This window comes from Bidens hawaiensis, unplaced genomic scaffold, assembly GCF_021521415.1.
Source record: "Bidens hawaiensis isolate Kalapana, Puna unplaced genomic scaffold, B.hawaiensis_p1.1 tig00039985_1, whole genome shotgun sequence".
Classification (NCBI taxonomy): domain Eukaryota; kingdom Viridiplantae; phylum Streptophyta; class Magnoliopsida; order Asterales; family Asteraceae; genus Bidens; species Bidens hawaiensis.
In genome coordinates, this window is record NW_027497036.1 from 52,005 (window position 1) to 74,929 (window position 22,925).

General features: G+C 34.4%; 2 protein-coding genes and 2 pseudogenes across 2 annotated transcripts; all 4 read left to right on the forward strand.

The window, feature by feature from the left end:
* The first annotated feature begins 3,392 nt into the window (after positions 1 to 3,392).
* Positions 3,393 to 7,741, forward strand: LOC143591686 (uncharacterized). The gene is made up of 3 exons (XM_077071825.1): positions 3,393 to 3,555; positions 3,656 to 3,826; positions 7,265 to 7,741. The coding sequence occupies exons 1-3, from the start codon at positions 3,394 to 3,396 to the stop codon at positions 7,532 to 7,534; spliced, it is 603 nt and encodes a 200-aa protein (XP_076927940.1). The 5' UTR covers position 3,393; the 3' UTR covers positions 7,535 to 7,741.
* A 6,648-nt stretch (positions 7,742 to 14,389) lies between these two features.
* Positions 14,390 to 16,156, forward strand: LOC143591705 (F-box/FBD/LRR-repeat protein At1g13570-like; annotated as a pseudogene).
* Positions 16,157 to 18,136: 1,980 nt separating this feature from the next.
* LOC143591693 (F-box/FBD/LRR-repeat protein At1g13570-like) lies at positions 18,137 to 21,234 on the forward strand (annotated as a pseudogene).
* Positions 21,235 to 21,237: 3 nt separating this feature from the next.
* Positions 21,238 to 22,924, forward strand: LOC143591694 (F-box/FBD/LRR-repeat protein At1g13570-like). The gene is made up of 3 exons (XM_077071829.1): positions 21,238 to 22,035; positions 22,188 to 22,354; positions 22,433 to 22,924. The coding sequence occupies exons 1-3, from the start codon at positions 21,243 to 21,245 to the stop codon at positions 22,700 to 22,702; spliced, it is 1,230 nt and encodes a 409-aa protein (XP_076927944.1). The 5' UTR covers positions 21,238 to 21,242; the 3' UTR covers positions 22,703 to 22,924.
* Position 22,925: the final 1 nt, after the last annotated feature.

Genomic DNA, 22,925 nt, shown 5'->3' on the forward strand with positions numbered 1-22,925 from the left:
TAGTAAGAATTGTAACAGTTTATGTACTATGGTATTACATAGCGCACACACACATACTTGTTTGAAATTAATTTTTAACTTTGAGTTAATCTCACTCACTCATGACTACTGTGAAGAGGCTCACACACACACACCATGACTACTGTCTTTCAATTACAATTAATAATTAGAAGCCTAAACTCTTTTTTTAAGTAAAAAAATTCCATTTCTATGGCCAAAATCTCACATGAAAAACCAATTAGAAGCTAAATTCAAACACACAAAACCCAATTAGAACCACAAAACCCTTGACTAACATAAATAAAGAAGACCAGTGTCTCGCCAGCCCTAATTTAGTAAGAATTTCAATTACAACTAATAAAACCTAAACCCATGAAAGTCAAAATTGCATCTGTTAGGCCAAATTCGAACACATGAAAAACCAATTAAAAGCACAAAACTTGAACATGATCTAAATATGAAAACCCAATAATTGCTGAAGACAACAAAGGCTTTCGTTGACACGCGTATGTATGACCTAAGTAAGTGTAGAAACAGAACCCACTTATAAGTGACATAATATAAATAAATTATAGTATGAGGTACAAATTAAAAAACAGAAGGTACAACAGTAAATGCATAGAAAACTTTGATATTGTAATATATATAATGAGGCATGCCAAGCAAGATACAAAACAAATAAAAATGATGCTTTTTATATATTAAGTTAGTTATAATGTCATCTACTTTTGTAAATACCCAAGAGCTAGTGGTGTGTACTAGCCCCACAAAGGTTTTGGTGTTTAGCTTAAGAGATTTTGAGTTGTATATTCATACCTCGAACGACTACGATTTCATATGTCGTGATCATAGACAACGTTAGGTAGTCTAAGCCTAACATTTATTGTTCTAGGGAGAACTCGTTGCCTAAAGCCTCATTACAGTTAAATCCAGTAGGGATTGGATTCAAACTTGAGTCATTTCCTATTGATACCAGTCAATCATAAGCTCATTGGTAGAATGTCAACTAGTATTATACCCGGCGCATTACACCGGGACAAATCGGTAACACCTGAGCGTTGAGACGGTAAGTCGACGCGAATTCGGTCGATTTCGGTTACATGTGTTATGAACAAAAAACCAAAAATAAAAAAAAGATAGAAAAATTGTGGTGGGACTATTGGGGTGGCGTTGGTCAGTAAAACTTGGGCGTTGGGAAAACCCGAGCGTTTTCGATTCCATGCATTGAGGCAGTGATTCTACGCAAATTTAGTCGGTCTCAGTCACGTTCGTTATTGTACCATAACTAGAAAAATAAATAAACACACAAAACTGAACATTCGGTCGGTTTCGTTACGTTATTTATGTTACCAAAATTAAAACAAAATGCAATGAGTCTAAATGAATTCGTTATGATACTAAAACTAAAAACAAAAATAGAACAAAACAAAATTATCATTCGATTGGTTTACGATACTTGTAGTTAAAAAATATATAAAAAATAAAATAAAATGTCGTGGGCCAATTTGGTGCCACCAATGGCCCAATTGAGACTTAGCTGCGCACCTAGAGGTGCACAAAAAACCTGAACCTGGAACCGGACCCAAAATAAAACCCGATGCATAGGGTATGGTTTTTAGATACTATGCCTGGACTCGACCCTGGTATTACCAATACCCAATTTTCCAATACATGATCATACCCAAACCCAGATATTTGAAAAACCTCAAACTGTACCAAATCTTTCGATTGTTATATATAAATATAATAATTTAATAAAAACATTAAAATAAATACAGTAACATAATATACAAAAATATATAGGAAAAGAGAAAATAAACAGTGGAGTGAGTCAAATTCATTACGCCATAGCGCTTACTCATCGGAGACAGCTTCTTCTTTATTTCAAGGTTAGAATATGATTTGCTTTATATTTTACTCGATACACATTATGCTGAATCGTTATTTTTATGTTTGTAAATCTAGTCTCTAGGGCTTACAAAATTTGGGGAAATTAAGCTTTCTTGGGCTTGTAATAATATTCTTACTGCAAATTTTTTTATTTACTCATTCTAATGTGTGCCATCTTGGACCTTTAAAATGTCTCGCTTATTGCTCACTGCTGTATGTGTGGGCCCGTAAACGATCCGAACTAACACGAACAAGGCTTTGTTCATGTTAGTTTGTTAAGGAAATAATGTGTTCACGAACAAAAATAAAATCGACAGAGCGAAGAGAGTGAGACGGGTGTATTTGTCAATGTGAATAATGAAAGTCTGTAAACGAACTGAACGAACACAAGCAAGGGCATGTTCGTGTTCGTTCATTTAGCTTTGAACAGAAACGGACACTTAATCAAACAAATATTTATGTTCATGTTCGTTTATTTAAAAAATGAGCATTGTGTTCGTTTATGTTCGTTTGTTTAAAATCTAAACGAACTTATCTGAACAAAGATAAACGAACATAAATGAACATATATGAACAAATGTAAATGAACACAAGCAAACATAAACGAACATAAATGAAAACACTTAAATGAACACAAAATAACAAGTATAAAACTTTTAAGTAGATGACTCATCCAGATAATATTTAATTATTTCCTGTTAATACATAAACGAACATAAATGAACGTTCATGAACATAAATGAACGAGCGGAGCATGTGTTCATGTTCGTTCGTTTATTAAATAAAAAGATATAAACGAACTTTCCGCCAAACGGTTCACGGACAGTTTACTGAGCATTCGGTTTGTTTACAGGCCTATGCGTGGCATTGTATCTACATCTTGTGGTCTCACATCAAATATATTCTTTATAAATTGACTTTTAAATCTCCTGTGTAGCTATTGTTTTTGTCCATTATAATAGGTTTTATTCAATCAATTTATGTTCATGACTAATATATTCATGTCGTCTTGTTGGTAGAATAATGGATGGGACCCATAAAACACCCAAGCTTGCACCAAAAGATTTCATTAGCAACATGCCAGATAATGTGGTAACTAACATTCTCTATCGGTTGCCGTTACAAGATGCGGTGAGGACTGGTATCTTGTCGAGAAACTGGAGGTTTAAGTGGACTATGCTTTCCCAACTCGTATTTGATGGGCAGTTCTTTTATTATTTATCAAATACAGGATATAATATAAATAATTTTGGGAGAATTGTTAGCAGGCTTCTTTTTCATATTAAAGGTGCCATTACAAAGTTTCACCTCTCCATCGACCAGGAATTTTACCCTGAGTTAGATGTCGAAGATATTAATCATTGGATTATGTTCTTGTCAAGAAACGGAATTAAGGATCTGGCAATTTGGAAGAGCTCTGGAGCATCGCTTATGTTGCAAATTGAACATGAATTATTACTACTTTGAGATTTTGAACATGAATTATTACTACTTTGAAGCAAAATGAAAGTTGTTGAGTTTTCGAAACTTGCAAATCTCAAAGTTTTATCCTTCTTTATGTGTAATCTTGACAATCGGTGGTCCATAAGTTCCGATCGTATCTTTGAGCTTGTGGGCTTTCTTCCAAAACTTCAAGAGTTGCATTTGGATTTTGTTCGGTGCAAGGTATGTCTTTCAAGTTTACACTCGTCTCACCTTTTCATATTCTAATAAAAATATTTAATATAATCTAAAGCGTTCATTTGATGTATCACTTCTCTTATAGATAATCGATGGTGGTGCTAAAAGGAGGTTCCCAATCACATTTCCCTCTCTCAAGACTCTTAAACTAACAAGTATAGATTTAGACTCCGGTCCGAGTTTATCATGTGCTTTTGAAATGATATCGAGTTTCCCGAATCTGCAGACCCTTGAAATCTCGGCATATGGTTTGGGGGTATGTATCGCGCTCCTGTCTTGTAATCCTATATATGTGTGTGTGTGTATATATATATATATATATGTATTGGATCATTTCAGAAGTTTTTTTACAACGAGAAGTACGAGAAGTAATATTAACCAATCATGTATTTTCTTTTAATATTTTGATTTATTTAATGATGTGGGTATATTAGTAAATTGTGTTTCTTCTTATTTTTGGTAGCTAATACTTTGTTAGAGAGTTACACATTCTTTTTTAAGTTTATATTTGAACTATATTAAAATATATAACTCCTAGTATGGATTTCTTCCTATTTAAATTTAATCAACAACGCAAATATACATCGATTTGTTTCTGATTCTATGCATATCTTCATTGTTTGAATCTATTTGTTATTATCAAATAAACTTAAATTAATTGTTAATAATTCAAGCGAAATAGTTTTCCTTGTCTTATATTTTTATTTTTCCAATTGTATGGATCAAATTATCCAAATCAAGATTCAAACACTAAGATATCGTAATTAAAATAGACCGATCGATTTCCCAATCCTGTTGATTTTCCTTAAATTACATAGCTAACATAATATACAAAATCTAGAAATGCATTTTGTTGCTCGACATAGAATAAACAACTTTTCATTAAAATCAAGAGTACAATTATCCAAATTCTATAAACGGGTAATAAAGATCAATGCCTTTCAAGCCTCCCTTCTTTTGTTTCGAATATTTTCAATCGTCATATGCCTTTCCATCTATTTTTAAGCCAAATAAAACAAATAAAGTTAATACACGTATTTCATAAAAATACAAACAAAGTAACATAGTCTGACCAACAAAATATAAATATTTTTAACTTAAAAGCAAAACAACCTACACAAATATGCACAATAATATTATGTAATTGGAATTCATCTATAGCATAACTCCTAAACAATAAATCCTGCACAAAATCTCACCAGGCGCGTATATATGTTTGCCTTACATAGTCCTACACATAATCACACAGGAACTTACACATGAGCATCCATAGACCTACACATAATACATTTCACTAAGTACGCTTATTCATGTACTAAAATTAAATCACTTAAAATATGCAAAATAGTTTTATTATTGTTGTTATCATATAGTAATTATTCATATTTAATTTACTAGAAATCTATCAAATTAAAAAAAAACTACATACACAACAACCACAATCAACCCTATATAGTAAAATATACTTATAGAGGAGGCCCATTAACCTTACGTAGAAAACAAATTAGTTACACAAAATGCCTATTAACCCTACACAGAAAACAAATTACTTACACAAAAGGCCCATTAACCCTACACAGAAAACCAATACTTACATAATATGCCCATTATTTATATTTATATCATTAAATATTTAAACAAACTACATACACAACAGCCACAGTCACCCTACGTTGTAACAAATTACTTACACAGCAGGTCCATTAACCTTACACAGAAAACAAGCTGCATACACCCCTACACAGAAAACAAACTACATACACCCCTACACATGCAACATTATTCTTACTTAATTAATTAAATATATAAGCAACTTGAATACACAACAACCATGGTCGCTCCTGCACAGTAACAAATATCCGTTCATACACAACAACTATGTAGTAGCAAAAGAAAGAAAAACAAAAACATTGGTGGCAACCAAACCCAACTTGACATGTACTTAAATTAAATTAGATATGTTACCCGATCCGTTCATTTTGCTATCTCTAGGTTGAAATTTGTCATTGTAAGAAAGATGCATAATATACCTACAAATTCTATACTTGTTCGTAATACCACCTACACAGATCATCATATTATTCATAATGTACCGTGTAAAAATTTTTTGTGATTTTTTTAATGGTTGTGTAGGGCCATTCCTACATATATGTACATACATACCGTTACACTAACTATATAAATAGAGGCATATACAACTAACATATCGCTACACAACCATTAAGTGTACTTATGCAAATTTAACTCCTAAACAGCCTACACGTAACATAATTCTAACTCAAATTAATACCTTAACAACATACACAATTTTCAAATGAACCATACAAAGCTTACACATAGCATAATGTATACTCAAATTGACACCTACACAACATACACAGTTTGCAGATACACCTTACATAGCCTACACTGATACACAGACATATTATTACACTAACATTGTTGACTGTTACAGATAATCTTACACAGCCCACATTATTTATAAATAATCCTACACAGCGTGCCTATATATACATAAATATCAATTCACTAACAGAACAATAGTGTGAGTTTATACTAAAAAAAATCATGTATAGCTTTTCATAAAAAAATTATTATAGTGAAAATCCAATAAATTTCACCCCAACTATTTTTTTAAACCCTAGTTTTCCCAAATCAGTATACATAAATTTACCCAACCACCCATTTCAATAGCTCATTCACAAAAATTTGACTTCTTTTTGTAGTAATACTAATTGTACCATCTACCCTACACAATTATATTACATCACTACAAAATAATTGAGTGTAGGGCTTGCTAATGAACTAAAACTAAAAGAAATCAGAATGTAATCATCATTTAGTTTATATACATGTTTCTTTGATTCAAACAAACACCATAAATGATACTACATACCTTGAATCCTTACATAGGTTTTGGCCGCCATAGCGTATACAAAATTCCCCAATTACGCTTCAGTAACAACAACCGGCGATTGCCTTTTATACAGAAGTAAACCGAATCACCCTAGTTAAAGATGTCGATTTTGTGTATCAATTTTGTATGCAGAAACGGATTTCACGTTAGGAGTGACGGCGAGCAATTTGGGAGTGAATAATGGGTTCCAGACGTTACTTATGTAAGCTTATATTATTTTGTCGATTTTGCCCCTTTAGGTATAAAACATGTGTTCAAATAGTCTACATAATTACAAAAATGTCATCTTGTATTTTAAAGCATTGATTAATATAATCTCGCACTTCTCGCTCTAATATTACTTCTCGCAAGATCCATCCCCCCTGTATGTATATATATATATATGATTGATTTCTTTTGAGAACCACTTTGAGTTTTAAGAACTCGAAAGAACTCAACGTAACAATTTTTTTTTACACATATGCAATATGTAAGTGTAGGTAACGTAAAAAAAAATACAGTATTTTTTCACACCGAATCGACTTATTACACATGTGTAACTAACAATTAAACTTGTGTAATTATCAAAAATCTTTATTCTCTCTCCTGATTAATTTTAATCAGATTTATTCTCAACCACATATTCAATACCCATTTAATTGATTGTGTGGTCCATATTGAGTTCTTAAAGTTCTTACAACTCATCAAGTTCTCAAAAGGTCATTCCCCTATATATATGTGTGTGTGTATATGTGTGTGTATAGTTTTCCTTTGAATACTAGTTGGTTATTCTTGCAGGTTGCTGACTCGACACAAGCATTTTGTTCTCTAGAGATAGACTACAATACAATGGCGCTGTTGCGGCTTCAAAGTGTTGTGTTTACATATTCTACAACTTCAGAGAACGAAGTGTGTTTGATTAAGTATTTACTTGTGTTCTCCCCTTACCTGAAAAAGATTGTTATTCGTCCACGGACGTCCCCATCGTCCGGTGATCAGTTTAAATTTGCTAGGAAGTTGGTGAAGCTGCATCGAGCTTCCCCTGTAGTTGATATCGATCTATCCTAATTTTAGTTGTTTTAAACTTGTCTTTTGTTTCCTGCATATTTGTGCTTGACTAAGATGACATTTTCCTTCTTACTCTGGAACTTGTATGAATTTATTGTTTGGAGTTTGGACCTATTTTATATCACTAGAAATTGTTTGCCCTCCACACTCGGTTACAAAACATGACCGATCGAGTCTGGCCTTTACTGATGCATTTAGTTCATGGGTATTGTTGGTGAATATTGTCATGCATATTTATGGTATATATAGCAGTACTTGGTATTATTTATACATGATCATGTGTAGGTGAATATCCTCTCCACAAATTGCACACAGTTTCAACATATGTAGTTTCAACATATGTAACAGACTGGAAGTATTTTTGAACAGTTGATAGAATATTAAGTGCCTAGAAATGCAGAACTAGCTGATAAAACCATGACCTGTTAACCCTTTTGATCTTTGTGTAACACCCATAAAAATGGGCTTTTAGTTTTAGTTAATTAAAGAAATAATGGTATTTATTTATTTTGATTTAAATTATTTAAATTGATTATCTGTATAGAGTAAAAGAGAAATTTGGTGCCACAAGTGGGTACTTTTTGTTTTTATATATGTATTAATGTTTTTGAAAGAAGGTAAATGCATTGGTGTTGGCTGGGTGGTTCAGTTGGTAAGAGAATGTGTTTGTGCCGGTTTGGAACCCTGGTTCGAGTATTTAAAGCGGCAGATCATTGTTATATATTTTTAAGGCCTCTTGGTTCATAATACTCCCAACTTTCTCTCGTTGGTAGATGACACTCTCAACTTTCACTTTGTCACCCACTACTCCCAACATTCAACCTATTTGTTTTTATCACCCTCCCGTTAAGTTAAGGTTAACGTCGTTAACTGAGACGCTGACGTGGCTTTGCTTATAATATTTGTTATTTTACTCAGCTAATGTGTCAGCTTACGTGGCGTGCCAACATGTTTTTTTTATCAAACATCAATTAAAACACAACACTTATTAAGTGGAGGGTGGTGACGGACGGTAGGTGGTGGTGGTGGTCTGACGGACAATGGTGGAGGTTGGTGGACGATGGTGGTGGCGGACAGTGGTGGTGGCGAACGGCGGGTGGTGGTGGACGGTGGTGGTGGTTGGTGGACGATGGTGGTGGCGGTCCGGCAGACAATGGTGGAGGTTGGTGGACGATGGTGGTGGCGGACAGTGGTGGTGGGGGTGGATGGTAGTGGTGGCGAACAGCGGGTGGTGGTGGTTGTGGACGATGGTGGTGGCGGTCCTACGGACAATAGTGGAGGTTGGTGGACAATGGTGGTGGCGGACATTGGTGGTAGGGGTGGCGAACGGCGGGTGGTGATGGTGGACGGTGGTGGTGGCGGACGGTGGTGGGTGGTGGTGGCGGACGGTAGGTGGTGGTGGTAAAAGGCAATGGTGGACAGCGGTGGCGGACGATGGTGGTGGACGGTGGTGGTTGGCTTTGTTTATAATAAGTGATGTGTTTTAATTGATGTTTGCTAAAAAAAACAATTTCCATGTTGGCACGCCAAGTAAGCTGACACATCAACTGAGTAAAATAACAAAATATTAGAAACAAAGTCACGTCAGCATCTCAGTTAACGGCGTTAGCCTTAACTTAACGGTGGAGTGATAAAAACAAATATGTTAGAAAGTTATGAGTAGTGGGAGACAAAGTGAAAGTTGTGAGTGTTATCTACCAACGAGAGAAAGTTGGGAGTATTATAAACCAATAGACCTATTTTTAATTGTGTTATTTATGTTTTTTTTATATATTTTGTTTTTATTTTTGTTTTTTTAGTTCCAATAACGTAACGTACGTGATGAAGACTTACCAAATTTGTGTAGACTCATCGCCTCAACGCTTGGGTTTTACCAAAGCTCGAACTTTAATGACCGACGCAACCTCATGGTACACCTTAGTTTTTAAATTTTCTTTTAGTTCTGATGCCATAACGCACATAACCAAAGCTGACCGCATTCGTGTCGACTTACCGCCTTAAAGGCGGGACTCTTTGGGTTTTACCAACGCTCCTAAAAGGATTAAATGTGTATAAATTTGAAGTCTTAATTTCAACATTTGATTAAAAAAAGGCTTATGTACTTTTAAGAGTTAATATTTGCATTTTATATCTTGAATCCGTATGTTCATGTCCATTCCATATCATGTATTTCTAGAACCATCCATTAAATTCACAAAAAATAAATCGTAAATAAACCAAAAAAGTTACGGTATCGTAACGCAAGCCTTTCATCAGGAATTGTTTTGTTCTGTTTTTTCTTTTTCTTTCTTTTGTTTTGGTGTAGTTCTGGTACCGTGACGAGCATGACAGAAACTGACCGAATTTGCGCAGACTCATTGACTCAACACTCGGGACCGTCAACTCTCGGGTTTGATAAACACCCACGTTTTATCGACTGACGTCACCCCATTGATTCACCTCAATTTTTATATATGTGATTTGTTGTTTTAGTTATGGTACCATAATGAGTAACCGAACAATTTTTTTTGTTTTAGTTCCGTTATTGTTACGAACTTAGTCAATACTATGTCTGGGTTTTATCTACCGATTTTCCTGCATAACGCGCGAGTAACTCGCTAGTTATCAATAATTAATACAAATCTAATGGCCAATCTCTCTTTCGTTATGATAAAATATTTCAATACTTTACTTAAAACCGAGCTTTGTCAAATTTTATTAAACATTTTGATATAAATTGAGCACGGCTCGGTTTTTGAGTAAAACTTATGATATGTAGATAAAAATAAACACGTCTCAACGACATATTCGAAATTATATATAACTTTATATATTAAAGACAGAATTACAAATTTGTCCTTTAAACATACCTGATTTACGAATAAGGTCATTTTTATTTTACTTTCAGGTGGTGTCCATTACATGTTATGTATTCGATTTTCGTTTTTTAAGCTAACTGTCATCTAATTCCACCATTAAGTTGATGCACGTGAGTAACATGCAGACATGTTAAAGATATTTGGGTGTGATTGATCTATTGTTTATCGTGGTTTAAGAGAGAGAGGAGGGATAATTGACATGTTAAAAGACCAAAAAGCCCTCACATGTTACTCACGTGCATCAACGTCTTAACTGAGGAATTGGATGACGCTTAATGTTAAAGATATTTGGGTGTGATTGATCTATTGTTTATCGTGGTTTAAGAGAGAGAGGAGGGATAATTAACATGTTAAAAGACCAAAAAGCCCTCACATGTTACTCACGTGCATCAACGTCTTAACTGAGGAATTGGATGACAGTTAGCTTAAAGGACGAAGATCAAATAAACATAGCATGTAATAGACACCGTCTGAATGCAAACATTTTAAAAGACCTGATTCGTAAATCAGGTATGTATAAATGACAAAATTTGTATTTATGTCTATATTAAAAGTTATAAAAAAACCAAATATGAGTAAAATTAGTTATAGTAATGTAATATTAAAAAAACAAAAGAAGCCAAACACATCGTGAAAAACGGGTCGAAGATTAACAGGTTGTGAATGACGTGTTGGCAGGGAAATAGGTCATGAAGGACGCCTTGAGATTAAACATGTCATGAAAGACGTGTTGAGACCAAACATGTCATCAAAACCGTGTTTATAAACTTTATGTTAATTAAGAACTTTTGGGAATTTTGAGAAAATAAACAGGGGAGTCATTCCGCCAGAGCACGTACTCATTGTAGACAGCTTCTTCTTTATTTCAAGGTTAGAATATGATTTACTCGATACCCATTATGCTGAATCGTTAAGTAAATCTAGGGGGTGTTTGGCCTAGCTTTTTTTAGCAAAACTTATAGCTTTTTTAGCTTTAGTGTATAAAATAAGCTTAATTTGGTGTTTGGTTGAGCTTTTTTAACTTATGCTTATAAGCTTATATAAACTAATTTGAATAAGTTTATTTGAAGATGGTTTTCTAGCTTATTTGAATAAGCTTATTTTTTTAATGGAGTAAATTAATCTTTTGTCTTCCAATGATGATGGATTAATAATATTGAAGCAACTTATTACTAAAACAAATTAAATAAAGATGGATTTAACAACTTTTTAAGAAGTATAATCAAATTTTAAAATATAAACTAATCCAAACACTTACATGGAGCTTATCAAATAATAGAAAATAAATTAAAAGCTACATTAAAAATATAAGCATAAGCTAAAAAATTAAAAGCTAGGCCAAACACCCCCTAGGGCTTGTAATAATATTCTCTAGTTGATAAAATCGAGGGCTTGTAATAATATTCTTACTGCAACAACTGTTATTTATTATTATTGTTTTATTAGAAAGACGACTTTCTTGTGTGTTAGGACAGATTTGGAGAGTCATGTTGCCCCACTGTAGGCCGACTATATTGTCTTAACCGGGCCATACTCGCTTCAGAGTTTTACTTAGGTGTCCCACCAGAAACCATGCGTAACAAACGGTGGGGCGAGAACCTGGGTGTAGGACTGAGCACGGTTCGGTTTGGTTATTAGGCGAAACCCAAATCGAAGTAATCGGTTATTTGAATATACCAGTTATTTTCGGTTTCGGTTCGATTATTTTCGTTTTTTTTTCAATTCTGTGTAGACATTGCAAAAAAGAAAATGAAAATGTATATATTAAGCTTGTATAAGAACATATTAGAGTACCACATATATATTAAACTAGTTTGATCCTCCCGTGCTACGGGAGTTTATATAAGTTTTTGTTTTTAATCGTTTTGCTATTTTATGATGATTTATTTATTTTTTAGCATAGTTTGTTTTAATTTAATACATATATATTAGTTTGTTATTTTATTTTTTTGCGTTTGGGTATTTTCAATTGAGATGTGTAGGTTTTTTAGATTTTTAACGAACAAAAATACACGAACACGAACATGTTGAATTTTTTAAATGAACAAACATGAACACAAATATTTGTCTAATGAAAAAGGGGACGTTGATGTAGTTGACGATGGCGGGTAGTATCGGAAGTTAACCGGCGATGGAGATGATAGTCCAGCAATGGAGAACATGTAAAGAAAATAAATTAAATTAGGGTTTGAGGATGAAAGTATTTACCAATAAATAAGATCTTAAAACCCATTTGAGAGCTATAAGGGTTTGGTAAGACCCATAACCCGTGGAAATTATTCTTTGATGATTAAGGGGATATTTCACAAATAAATGAGATGTTATAACCCGTTTAAAGGTTATCTGGGTTTGGTGAGACCCATGACTCGCGAAAATTATTGTTTGATTATGAAAAGATTTCACAAATAAATGAGATGTTATAACCCATTTAAAGACTATATGGGTTTGGTAAAACCCATATTTGCGATTTCGGGTCAAATGCATGAGAAGCCTCCATTTAGAAATTAAGTAATCTGGTGGCTCTAGAGAATGGGGGAACAACCTGAGGGCGACACGTAGGATTTCATGGTAGGCAATTATATATAGTTAGATTCAAAATAACAAAATTAGACACGTGTTACGTGGAACTATACGAATACAAAGTTGCTAAATAGTGTTTAAAATTCAACAAAGTTCTTAATTAAAAAGCATTATAAGTTTAGTCCCAATCTTCATTCATTATCTTATTTATCTTCAAAGTTTAGTCCATTCCTCATCATCTTGATAATCTTTATCACCATCAATCGATTCGGTTCGGTTTGGTTTTTTTAAATTGGATAACCGAATCGAAACCGAAAATCAGTTTTTCAAAAAAACAAAACTGTCGGTTAATGCTTCGTTTCTGTTTTTTCGATGCGGTTTTCTCGGTTAATTCGATTTCGGTTTGGTTAATTTGGTTTTCGCTCACTTATACCCGGGTGGATTCAGGATTCGAACTGACAACCTCACAAGGCCTAGCCGAAATCCTTCATTGTCATAATCATAGTCACAGGATTCATGGCAACACCCGCGATCTTCTTTTCGAATCGCTCGTACCGGAAACGGGTACAGAAGCGTACCGGATCGCTGTGGAAACGCGATCTGGATCGGTCAAATTGACCGTTCCCAACTGTTGTAAGAATCGAACAATTTCAATCAAAATTGCGTTTTCAGTTAATGAAATCGGTGCTCGGTAGCGCTTTTGTGACTCAAATCGGAGAAGAGATGAAGATCTGACAGAAATCTACAATATTTTTTATCGAATGAGGAGGTTGAGAAGGAGATTGGAGGCTGACGGAGAGGAGATTTGAGAATAAGAACGGCGGTCTTCTAAAAATTAGGGTTACGAACTTAGACTCCTGCACTTGATGTTACTATAAGTTTAGAATTTACATTTTTTGCCCTTAAAGTTTGAATTCTTTTCTAAAGTTTAACCTTCATTTTCTACATATATGTTATTAATATGTTGAAACATAAATAAAGCTTACTTAAAGTTAATTTTTTGTTAACTCAAGTTAGAAACTTATAAAAACTACTACAAAAAATCTATTAAAAGTGTTTTGTATATGACACAATGTACCCGACTATAAGGTGCACCATACTGCGTACCGAATTGGCGTTTCGAATGAGCCTACCCCCCTTCGTACCGAATTTTTAAAATGCACGAACCGCGTACCAGTTTCCGTACCGCGTACCAGACCGTACCGCGATCCATGTGACTATGGTCATAATCCATCAAAAGTGACACAAGTGGGGATCGAGATAGACCTTGGGTCTCCATTGGAGAACCCACGCCTCCTACCACTAGGCCACAAGTGGGGGATTCAACTTTTGTTTTGTTTATTTAAACTCAATATGTATAATATATCCTTTATAAGTTGAATTTTATAAACCTCTTATCTGTTTTTGTCCACTATAATAGTGGTATTCAATCGATTTGTGTTTCTCATAAATAACATATGAATTTCTTGGTAGAATAATGGAACTGGTTCATGGGACACATAAAGCATCCAAACTTGCACCACAAGATTTCATTAGCACCATGCCAGACAACGTGGTAACAAATATCCTGGACCGACTGCCAATACAAGATGCGGTGAGGACTGGTATCTTGACGAGAAAATGGAGATTTAAGTGGACTATGCTTAGCCGACTCGTGTTTGATGAGGACTTCTGTAGGTATTTAGCGAAAAAAGAAGGAAATTCAAATAATTATGGGAGAATTATAAATAGGCTTTTTCTTCAACTTAATGGTGCCATAACAAAGTGTGTCCTCATCAACTTCACCAAATTGCGTAGTGACGATATTAATCACTGGATTTTGTTCTTGTCCAAACGAAGAATTAAGGATCTAACGCTTAAAATTTGGTCTCAGAGACAAGTGAAGTTGCCTACCCATCTTTTCGCTTGTTTAGAGTTGAAACATTTGAAACTTTATAATTTATTTTTCAATCCTCCACCTAGTTTTCATGGTTTCCCAAACCTATTGAGCTTAGAGTTGTATTCGGGATTAGAAGAAAGCACTGACCTTGGAGAGTTTATTACTCTTACTTGAGATTTTGAGAGTGTTATCTCCTGACAAAGTAAAACTTGTTGAGATTGCAGAACTTAAAAATCTCAAAGTATTATCTTTGTCATTTTGTCATCTTAACGCAACGACAATCACAAGTTCCTACAATATCTTCGAGCTTCTAGGTTCTCTTCCCAAACTTGAAGAGCTTCATTTGAATTTTGAAGGCTACAAGGTAATTAATGCTAAGTTTTTATTTTTGCATTTTGAAGAGCTTCATACGCCCTCCTTGCGGTGCGCGCATATAATGTATATATGTGTGAACCCTCAGGTGGGCAAAAGTGAAATTGCACTAATTTTGACGTTATTTTACTAATCTCGTGAAAATAACTTTAAAAGTGGCGAAAGGTTAATCAGGCATCATGTGGTGGCGTTGATAGCCGAAAGACAAGGGTACACGTACAATCGGCCGGTGTCTCGATGATTAAGTGTTATGTGCCTTATGTCCAAGGCTTGATGCAAAACTACTATCGAGCCGGGGTCTCACCGAAAGCAGCCTCTCTATTCCTACGGGGTAGAGGTAAGGCTGTCTACATCTTACCCTCCTCTGACCCTAACATAGCTTTGCTATTGGTGGGATTTACTGAGTACGATGATGACGAGTTTATAGAAACATAGTCTCATTTTTTTTACATTCTACTTGTGTATAGTTAACAGAAGGTGGTGCAAAAAGAAGTTCCCGACCACCTCTCTCTCTCACTCTCTCTCTCAAGGCTCTTATATTATTAAGAATAGGTTTTGGAAATGCTTTGAATTTATCATGTGCTTTTGAATTGATTAAGAGCTGCCCGAATCTGCAGACCCTTCGAATCAAAGCAACTCAATGTGTAAGTACCGAACTATAATCTCATACTTATATAGTTTTGCATTTGAAGTTTTGAACACTAGTTGTTATTCTTGCAGGATGCTGACCCAATGCCAATACCAGTATCGGAATACAACACAACGAGACTTCGTAGTGTGATGTTTACATCTTTTGCAGGCTCAGAGAATGAAATATGTTTAATAAAGTACGTACTTGCGTGTTCCCCTTTCTTAAAAAGGCTATTTATTTGTCTCTCCCCTCGTCTAGCATCGGGTGATCAGTTGATGTTTGCCACAAAGTTACTGAAACTCCCTCGAGCCTCCGCTGTAGCAGAAGTTGACTTTGACTATTTTTGGTCTAGATTGAATTAAGGTGGCATCTGGTTGTTGGACTTGAACTTCAAAACTGTTGTTTTTTATGTGGCATTTAGATTAATATTAGTACTTTTGGCATTGCGTGTTTGTTTTGCACTGGTTTATTATAAATGTATATATACATTATATGCCTAGAAGAAACCTGCAATTTAAAAAAAGTCGGTTCATTTGTTGCATCGATCATTTCTGGTTTTAACAGTCGGGGTTCGTAAAACACAACATGAAGCTTTGTCCAGGTTTGGCTGATATAGCTGCCTAACAAAATCACTTGGAAAGAAAAAAAAATTAGAGTTTTCAGAACAGGTCAGCAAAGTCAACGTTGACTTTTAGGGACCAAAATGTCAAAAGAAGAAATCACAGGTATACATGAATGGGTCAAATTATCAAGACGAGCCAACTTTAGTACGGTGGAGATATTAGATTACCCAAGAAAAAAAATATCAAGAATAAGGAGGAATGTCTCGTGGTTCAATCTATATCGGTGGTAACATGTTGATGATTTGGAAATCTAGATATGACCTAATCTTTAATAACGAGTTTTTTCAAATATTCAAAGTGGTGGACGACATCAAATCCGTGTCGTTCATTTTGGTGAAACATCTTTTGGTCAAGCCTTGAATTGGAGAAATGGTGCAAATTTAATTTTGTGAATTTCCGTTTATAGTGGGTGTTGGTACTTGTAAATCAGTATTTCTTTTTTCTTTTGTTATATGTTTGGACTTCTCGCTTCTTTCTAGGTGTTTCTATTTTTTTTCTTTTAAAAATATCGACCTTTCAAAAAAATTTAAAAGTTATTTAGTTATTCCACATTTATATAGGCCTGGTTACAATCCAAGAAAAAGGGGTGTGTTACGTTAAAAATCAAATGGGCTGAGCAATCACATACATTTTATTTTTGAACAACGGTTGGATCTATCGTCAATATGTTAGTGAGGCTTTTTGAGACGGGATGTTAATGTTCATATTGATTTTGATGTTCCAGGCCTTCAAAAAGGAAACTCACCACTATGAGCAAACTTTCTTGTTCTTGAGTCAGGTTTTGAACCTAAGACCTCCATGGATTCAAGCCTTAAGCATCACCCCATGTCATTGTCCCAGAAGGCTAATTGCAATACCACATATCTAAGTCTAAGAATTCTTCATGTGTTTCTTGACTGAGCTAAGAGTCTTCTCTAGAGGTGCATAAATTGGGTTTTTTTATTATCTGGTTTCAGGTATGAAACCGGGTCGGGTATGACAGGATATTGGAAAATCGGGCATTGGCAATACCCGTGTCAGGTCTGGGTATTGTCCCTAAAAACCATACCTATACATCGGGTTCAGGTCGGGAACTTGAATACCCTATTTCTGGGTATTAAAAAAACATTATTTCTGGGTTGTTATTTGAATAGCTTTATTTTATAGGTATTGAAAAACCTTATTTTGGAGTTTTTTTAGGGTTTTTTTTTTCGGGTATAGATTGGGGTTTTTAAAATGTTGCACTTTTTGGGGGTATTTTTTTGGTATTTTTTCAGGTAATTTCGGGTATTTGAAAAACCTGGTTTCGGGTATTGAAAACCCGCTCCGGATATGGGTACAAATTTGGATACTGAAATGCATACCCTGTTTGTATCCTACGGGTAAGGTCGGGGACTGTATAAAAAAACCCGGTTTCGGGTTTTTTTTGGGTCGGATTCCGGTTTCAACTTGTTGCTCAATCCAAGAATTAAGGGGAACTGCTATCTCACAAATAAAATAAATAAAATAATTTTGTAGAACCCGTAAATACGGGTTGTAATTGTTAATTATAATGATTTAATTTGGTTATTATTAATAGAAATATCATTGTTAATATCTCTTGGTTTTGATAATATCAAATCTTTTCATATTTGGTCATGAACGTAGCCAATCATTGATCACAATTTTGATTACATCCTTCTGTTATCAATGAGATTTGTAAATTGTTAATATTTTACACGTCATAATAATATGGGCCAAGCTAAATAAGCCCAAAACTGAAGCAATGGCCAATTGTCTCATTCAACCTAATCATTTTAATTAACCTAATCGTAGCGATCACTATTCACTCATCGAAGACGGTTTCAACTTTCCAGGTAATTCATTATGTTTCAATGCTTAGAAATTGATTATAGAATCTATGTTTGTATATTGAACATTAACTATGTGTTTTGGTTCATTAGAATTTTAAATATGCATGGATATGTGTTTATGATTGATATGTGTTTTCTTACTAGAACAATGGAACTCATTCACGGAAAACATAAGGTATCTAAGTTTGACCCTGAGGATTTTATCAGCAGCATGCCCGATAATGTGATAACTAATATTTTGCATCGGTTCGTTACAAGATGCAGTGAGGACTGATATCTTGTCAAGAAAGTGGAGGTTTAAGTGGACTATGCTTAGCCAACTTGTATTAGATGACAACTTCTTTAAATATTTAGAAACACGAGAAGACGAAAACAATCATATGAGAATTATAAGTAGGCTTCTTCTTTTTCTTAGAGGAGACGTTACAAAGTGTGTCCTCTCCATAGACAACCGTGTTGATTACTCCGTATGGGATATTGAGGATATTAATCATTAGATTTTGTTCTTGTCAAGAAACAGAATCAAGGATCTTACTATTAGGAGTGTATCACCTCCGATTCCTAAGTTGCCAACCCATCTTTTCTCTTGTCTAGGGTTGACACATTTGAAGCTTTTTAGCTGTTCTATTCATCCTCCAACTAGTTTTTCCGGTTTTCCAAACCTATTGAGCTTAGAGTTGTTAGCGGTACAATGTGAAAGCAGACAATTTGGGCAGTTTATTACACAATGTCCCTTGCTTGAGATTTTGAAGTTCAATGTTTCCTGCAAAGTGAATCTAAATGAGATTGTGCAACTTGCAAATCTCAAAACTCAATCTTTGTTTTTGTGTAATCTTGAGAATAGTGCCAACATAAGTTCTAGCACTATCTTTAAGCTTCTCGGTTTTCTTCCAAAACTTCAAGAGCTTCATTTGGATTTTCTATGTTGCAGGGTAAGGCTAAGTTGGCTAGTCGCGTTATTCATTATATTGTAACAAGTCCTTATGAATTATTTTAACCATTTTTTATATATATAGGTGAGGGAAGGTGATGCTAAAGAGATAGTTCCTTCTACCTTTCCATGCCTCAAGGCTCTTAAATTATCAAATATGGATTTTCACAATGCTATTATGCTATCTTTTGTTTTTGAAACGATTAGACACTTACCGAGTTTGGAGACCCTTGAAATCATAGCATGTTATCATCAGGTATATAGCATACCCTTGAAATCACAACAGATGAACGTGTATGTATCATACTGCTTGTCTTATAATTTCATATAAATGTAATTCCGCGTTTAAACTTTAAATGCTAGATATTCTTACGGGACAACACGATGCATGCAATTTGTTCTCCAGAGGTAGACTACAATACAAAAGAGCCATTGCAGCTTCGGAGTGCAAGGTTTATAGATTTGGAAGGTTCAGAGAACGAAGTGTGTTTAATAAAATATTTACTTGCGTGTTCCCCTTTCGTAAAAAAGATTGCAATTCACCCTCACCAGTCTGTAGCACCCAATAAGCAGTTGATGTTTGCTACGAAGTTGTTGAAGCTCCAACGAACCTACCCCTTAGTTGACATCGGTCTATACTGATTTTTTGTTGGTTTCGACTTATCTTTTGTTTGCTGCGTATTTTTATGAATTTATGGTCCTTAATTTTATGTAATGTGCTTTAAATGACGTCAGCAAGGAGAACTTATCATTTATGTGTTTCATATTATCTTTTTTATCTAAAAGAAAATCACTATAATAGCCAATTTGACCAATCATGTAAACCAAAAGAGATTATTAACTTTTTTATCTAATAGAAAATAAGCTCTGGATGTCCATAATTTTTTTATAGCGCTTGTAATGCGCCTAGGACAGAGAGGTCCAAACGTAAAATGTAAATCGTGAACTTAACTGGAGTCTTTGGCAAAAATGGTATACGCTCGGTTAGGCAAACGGATTTGAATGAAACCTAAAGTTATTTGGCTGCAGTCTGAGCTATGTTGATAGTTAACAAAAGAAATGATTGGCTGCTTGATAATAAGACTTTCTTGATCGAGCTGTAACTTTGGTTGTATGTAAAAGTAATACTTTGGTAGGCTGCAAAATCATACTTTGGTAGTCTGATAGGTTACATTCTAGTGGGATGTGAATTAGTTCTCCAAAGTGTTATAATTCTAAATATATAAAAAATAAAGGTTTACAAATTTTCATTAAGTAATTTTCAACCTAACCATTCACAATTTCACATAATATGGAACTTTTATATAAGGTTATTCAATGAGGGCTCAAAATGCTGATGTCATCCCATTTCAACCATCACATTTTTTTATCTAGTTAAACCACAACGCGTTTATTAAATGACGAGTTAGTTAAATCATACTTACGTGACAGTGTTATGACATTGATTTGTGTTGTAACCAGCCTTGCTAGTTAAACCCTAATGCATAGCCTCACTATTTGTCGAGTGGACCATGATATATTTGCAATTACAGTGCTTATCCGTGAGCCTTGCCTTAAACAAATTGAACCACTACGAACCGAACCGAACTTACCAAACCATAATTTGGATTACATTCATTGATAATTTAATATGTTATATGATATTTTGATTAATTAGTTGAGATATTTTAGGTTTTTTTAAGCTGCTTCTATCCTTTTAATAGTTTCCAGATATTATTTTGTGCTGTAAACTGTTAATATAATACGGGTCTTAATAACTCTGACCCAGTTTAAGTAAGCCCAAAAATAAAACCGAAAGTCTCACTAAACCAACCATTTTAATTTTTGTAGTACCCTAAAAAACAAAGTTAACCTAATTATCGAAACAACCATTTTTTATACGGCGGGAATACATTTTTCCAAACAATTCTTCCGTCATGTGCAAGTAGCAATCACTATTCACTCGTAAGATTTAAAGTTTCATGTTTGAATGTTTTTATAAGTTTTTTATTCTCAGAAAATTGTTGCTTAGATTGATCTATGTGACTAAGGCTTGTTTTGTTATAAGATTACTACATCTTCCATGGATTTATGTTTATTATTAATAATTGTCTTTCTTGTTAGTATAATGGAACTCATTCAACGGACACATAAAGCATTTGCCCCAGAAGATATTATTAGCAACATGCCTGATAATGTGATAACTAGTATTCTGGAACGGTTGCCATTACAAGATGCAGTGAGGACCGACATCTTGTCAAGAAGCTGGAGGTTTAAGTGGACTATGGTTAGCCAACTTGTATTGGATGACGACTTCTTTGAATATTTATCAACAAAAGAAGGCATATATAACCATATGAGAATTTTTAGTAGACTTCTTCTTCATCTTAAAGGAGCCATAAGAAAGTGTGTCCTCTCCATGGACGTCGTCGATATTAATGATTGGATTTTGTTCTTTTCAAGAAACGGTATTCAGGATCTCGTCCTAATTAGCAGAGGGAATGGATTTTCTCCATCACCTATGTTGCCTACCCATCTTTTCTCTTGTTTAGGGTTGAAACATCTGAAACTTTATAATTGTTGTCTCAGTCCTCCACCTACATTTCATGGTTTTCCAAGCCTGTTGAGCTTAGAGTTGTTAGGAGTACGATTTGAAAGCGAACAATTTGGGGAGTTTATTACACGATGTCCCTTACTTGAGATTTTGAAGGTGGGTGATCCCGGTAAAGTGAAATTATGTCATATTGCAAAACTTGCAAATCTCAAAATTCTATATTTGTGTTTGGATGATCATGAGAATACGGCAATCACATGTACTATCTTCGAGTTTTTGGGTTCTCTTCCAAGACTTCAAGACCTTCATTTGGATTTTCAATGTTCCATGGTAAGGTTTATAGAAATATATGTAGTCTCATTCATTATAATGTAAAATGATACGTAGTAATGTTTTTTTGGCTACTTTACAAACACATGTTATTCATTATATTGCAACAAGGTTTTATAAAATAACTAACGACGTTTCATATAGGTGGTAAAGATGGTACTAAAAAGAGGTTTCCTACCGCTTTTTCATGCCTCGAGACTGTTAAATTATCAGGAATTAATTTTGGCAACCTTATTATGCTATCGTGTGTTTTTGAAATAATTAGACACTCACCGAATTTGCAGACCCTTGAAATCACAGCAAGTTATCCGGTATGTATCATACTGATTGTTTTATAATCTCTTATATATTATTGCATTTGAAATTTTGAATACTAGCGATTCTTGCAGAGAGCTGGCCAGTCACCCACAATTTGTTCTTCAGAGCTAGACAATAATATAACAGGGCCGTTGCAGCTTCGAAGTGCAGTGTTTATAGGCTTGAAGGGTTCAGAGAATGAAGTATGGTTGATGAAGTATTTACTTGAAAGTTCCCCTTTCCTAAAAAAGATTGCTATCTGTCTAAACCGGTCTCTAGTGTGCGATGAACAGGTGAAGTTTTTTATGAAGTTGTTGAAGCTCCAAAGAGCCTACCCCGAAGTAGATTTCAATCTATACTGAATTTAGTTGTTTTGAACTTATGGCAACTAATTTATGTAATATGCTTTAAATGACCTTAGCAAGGTGAACTTATATTTTATTTGTTGCATATTATCTTCTTTTTTTGGGTGTTGTCTTTTATAAGGCTATAAAATTTTTTGATCTTCAACATAAAAAAATTGTAGTCACAAGGGATGTTAAATTTGTGGAGGACACTCTTCCCTTCACAAAAGCTGACACACCG

Coding starts and splice junctions, on each gene's coding strand:
- LOC143591686 (XM_077071825.1), top strand. CDS start 3,394: ATGAAAGTTGTTGAGTTTTCGAAACTTGCAAATCTCAAAGTTTTATCC. Junction 3,556..3,655: donor TGGATTTTGTTCGGTGCAAG/GTATGTCTTTCA, acceptor CTTCTCTTATAG/ATAATCGATGGTGGTGCTAA. Junction 3,827..7,264: donor TCTCGGCATATGGTTTGGGG/GTATGTATCGCG, acceptor TTATTCTTGCAG/GTTGCTGACTCGACACAAGC.
- LOC143591694 (XM_077071829.1), top strand. CDS start 21,243: ATGGATTTATGTTTATTATTAATAATTGTCTTTCTTGTTAGTATAATG. Junction 22,036..22,187: donor CCTTCATTTGGATTTTCAAT/GTTCCATGGTAA, acceptor CGTTTCATATAG/GTGGTAAAGATGGTACTAAA. Junction 22,355..22,432: donor AAATCACAGCAAGTTATCCG/GTATGTATCATA, acceptor CGATTCTTGCAG/AGAGCTGGCCAGTCACCCAC.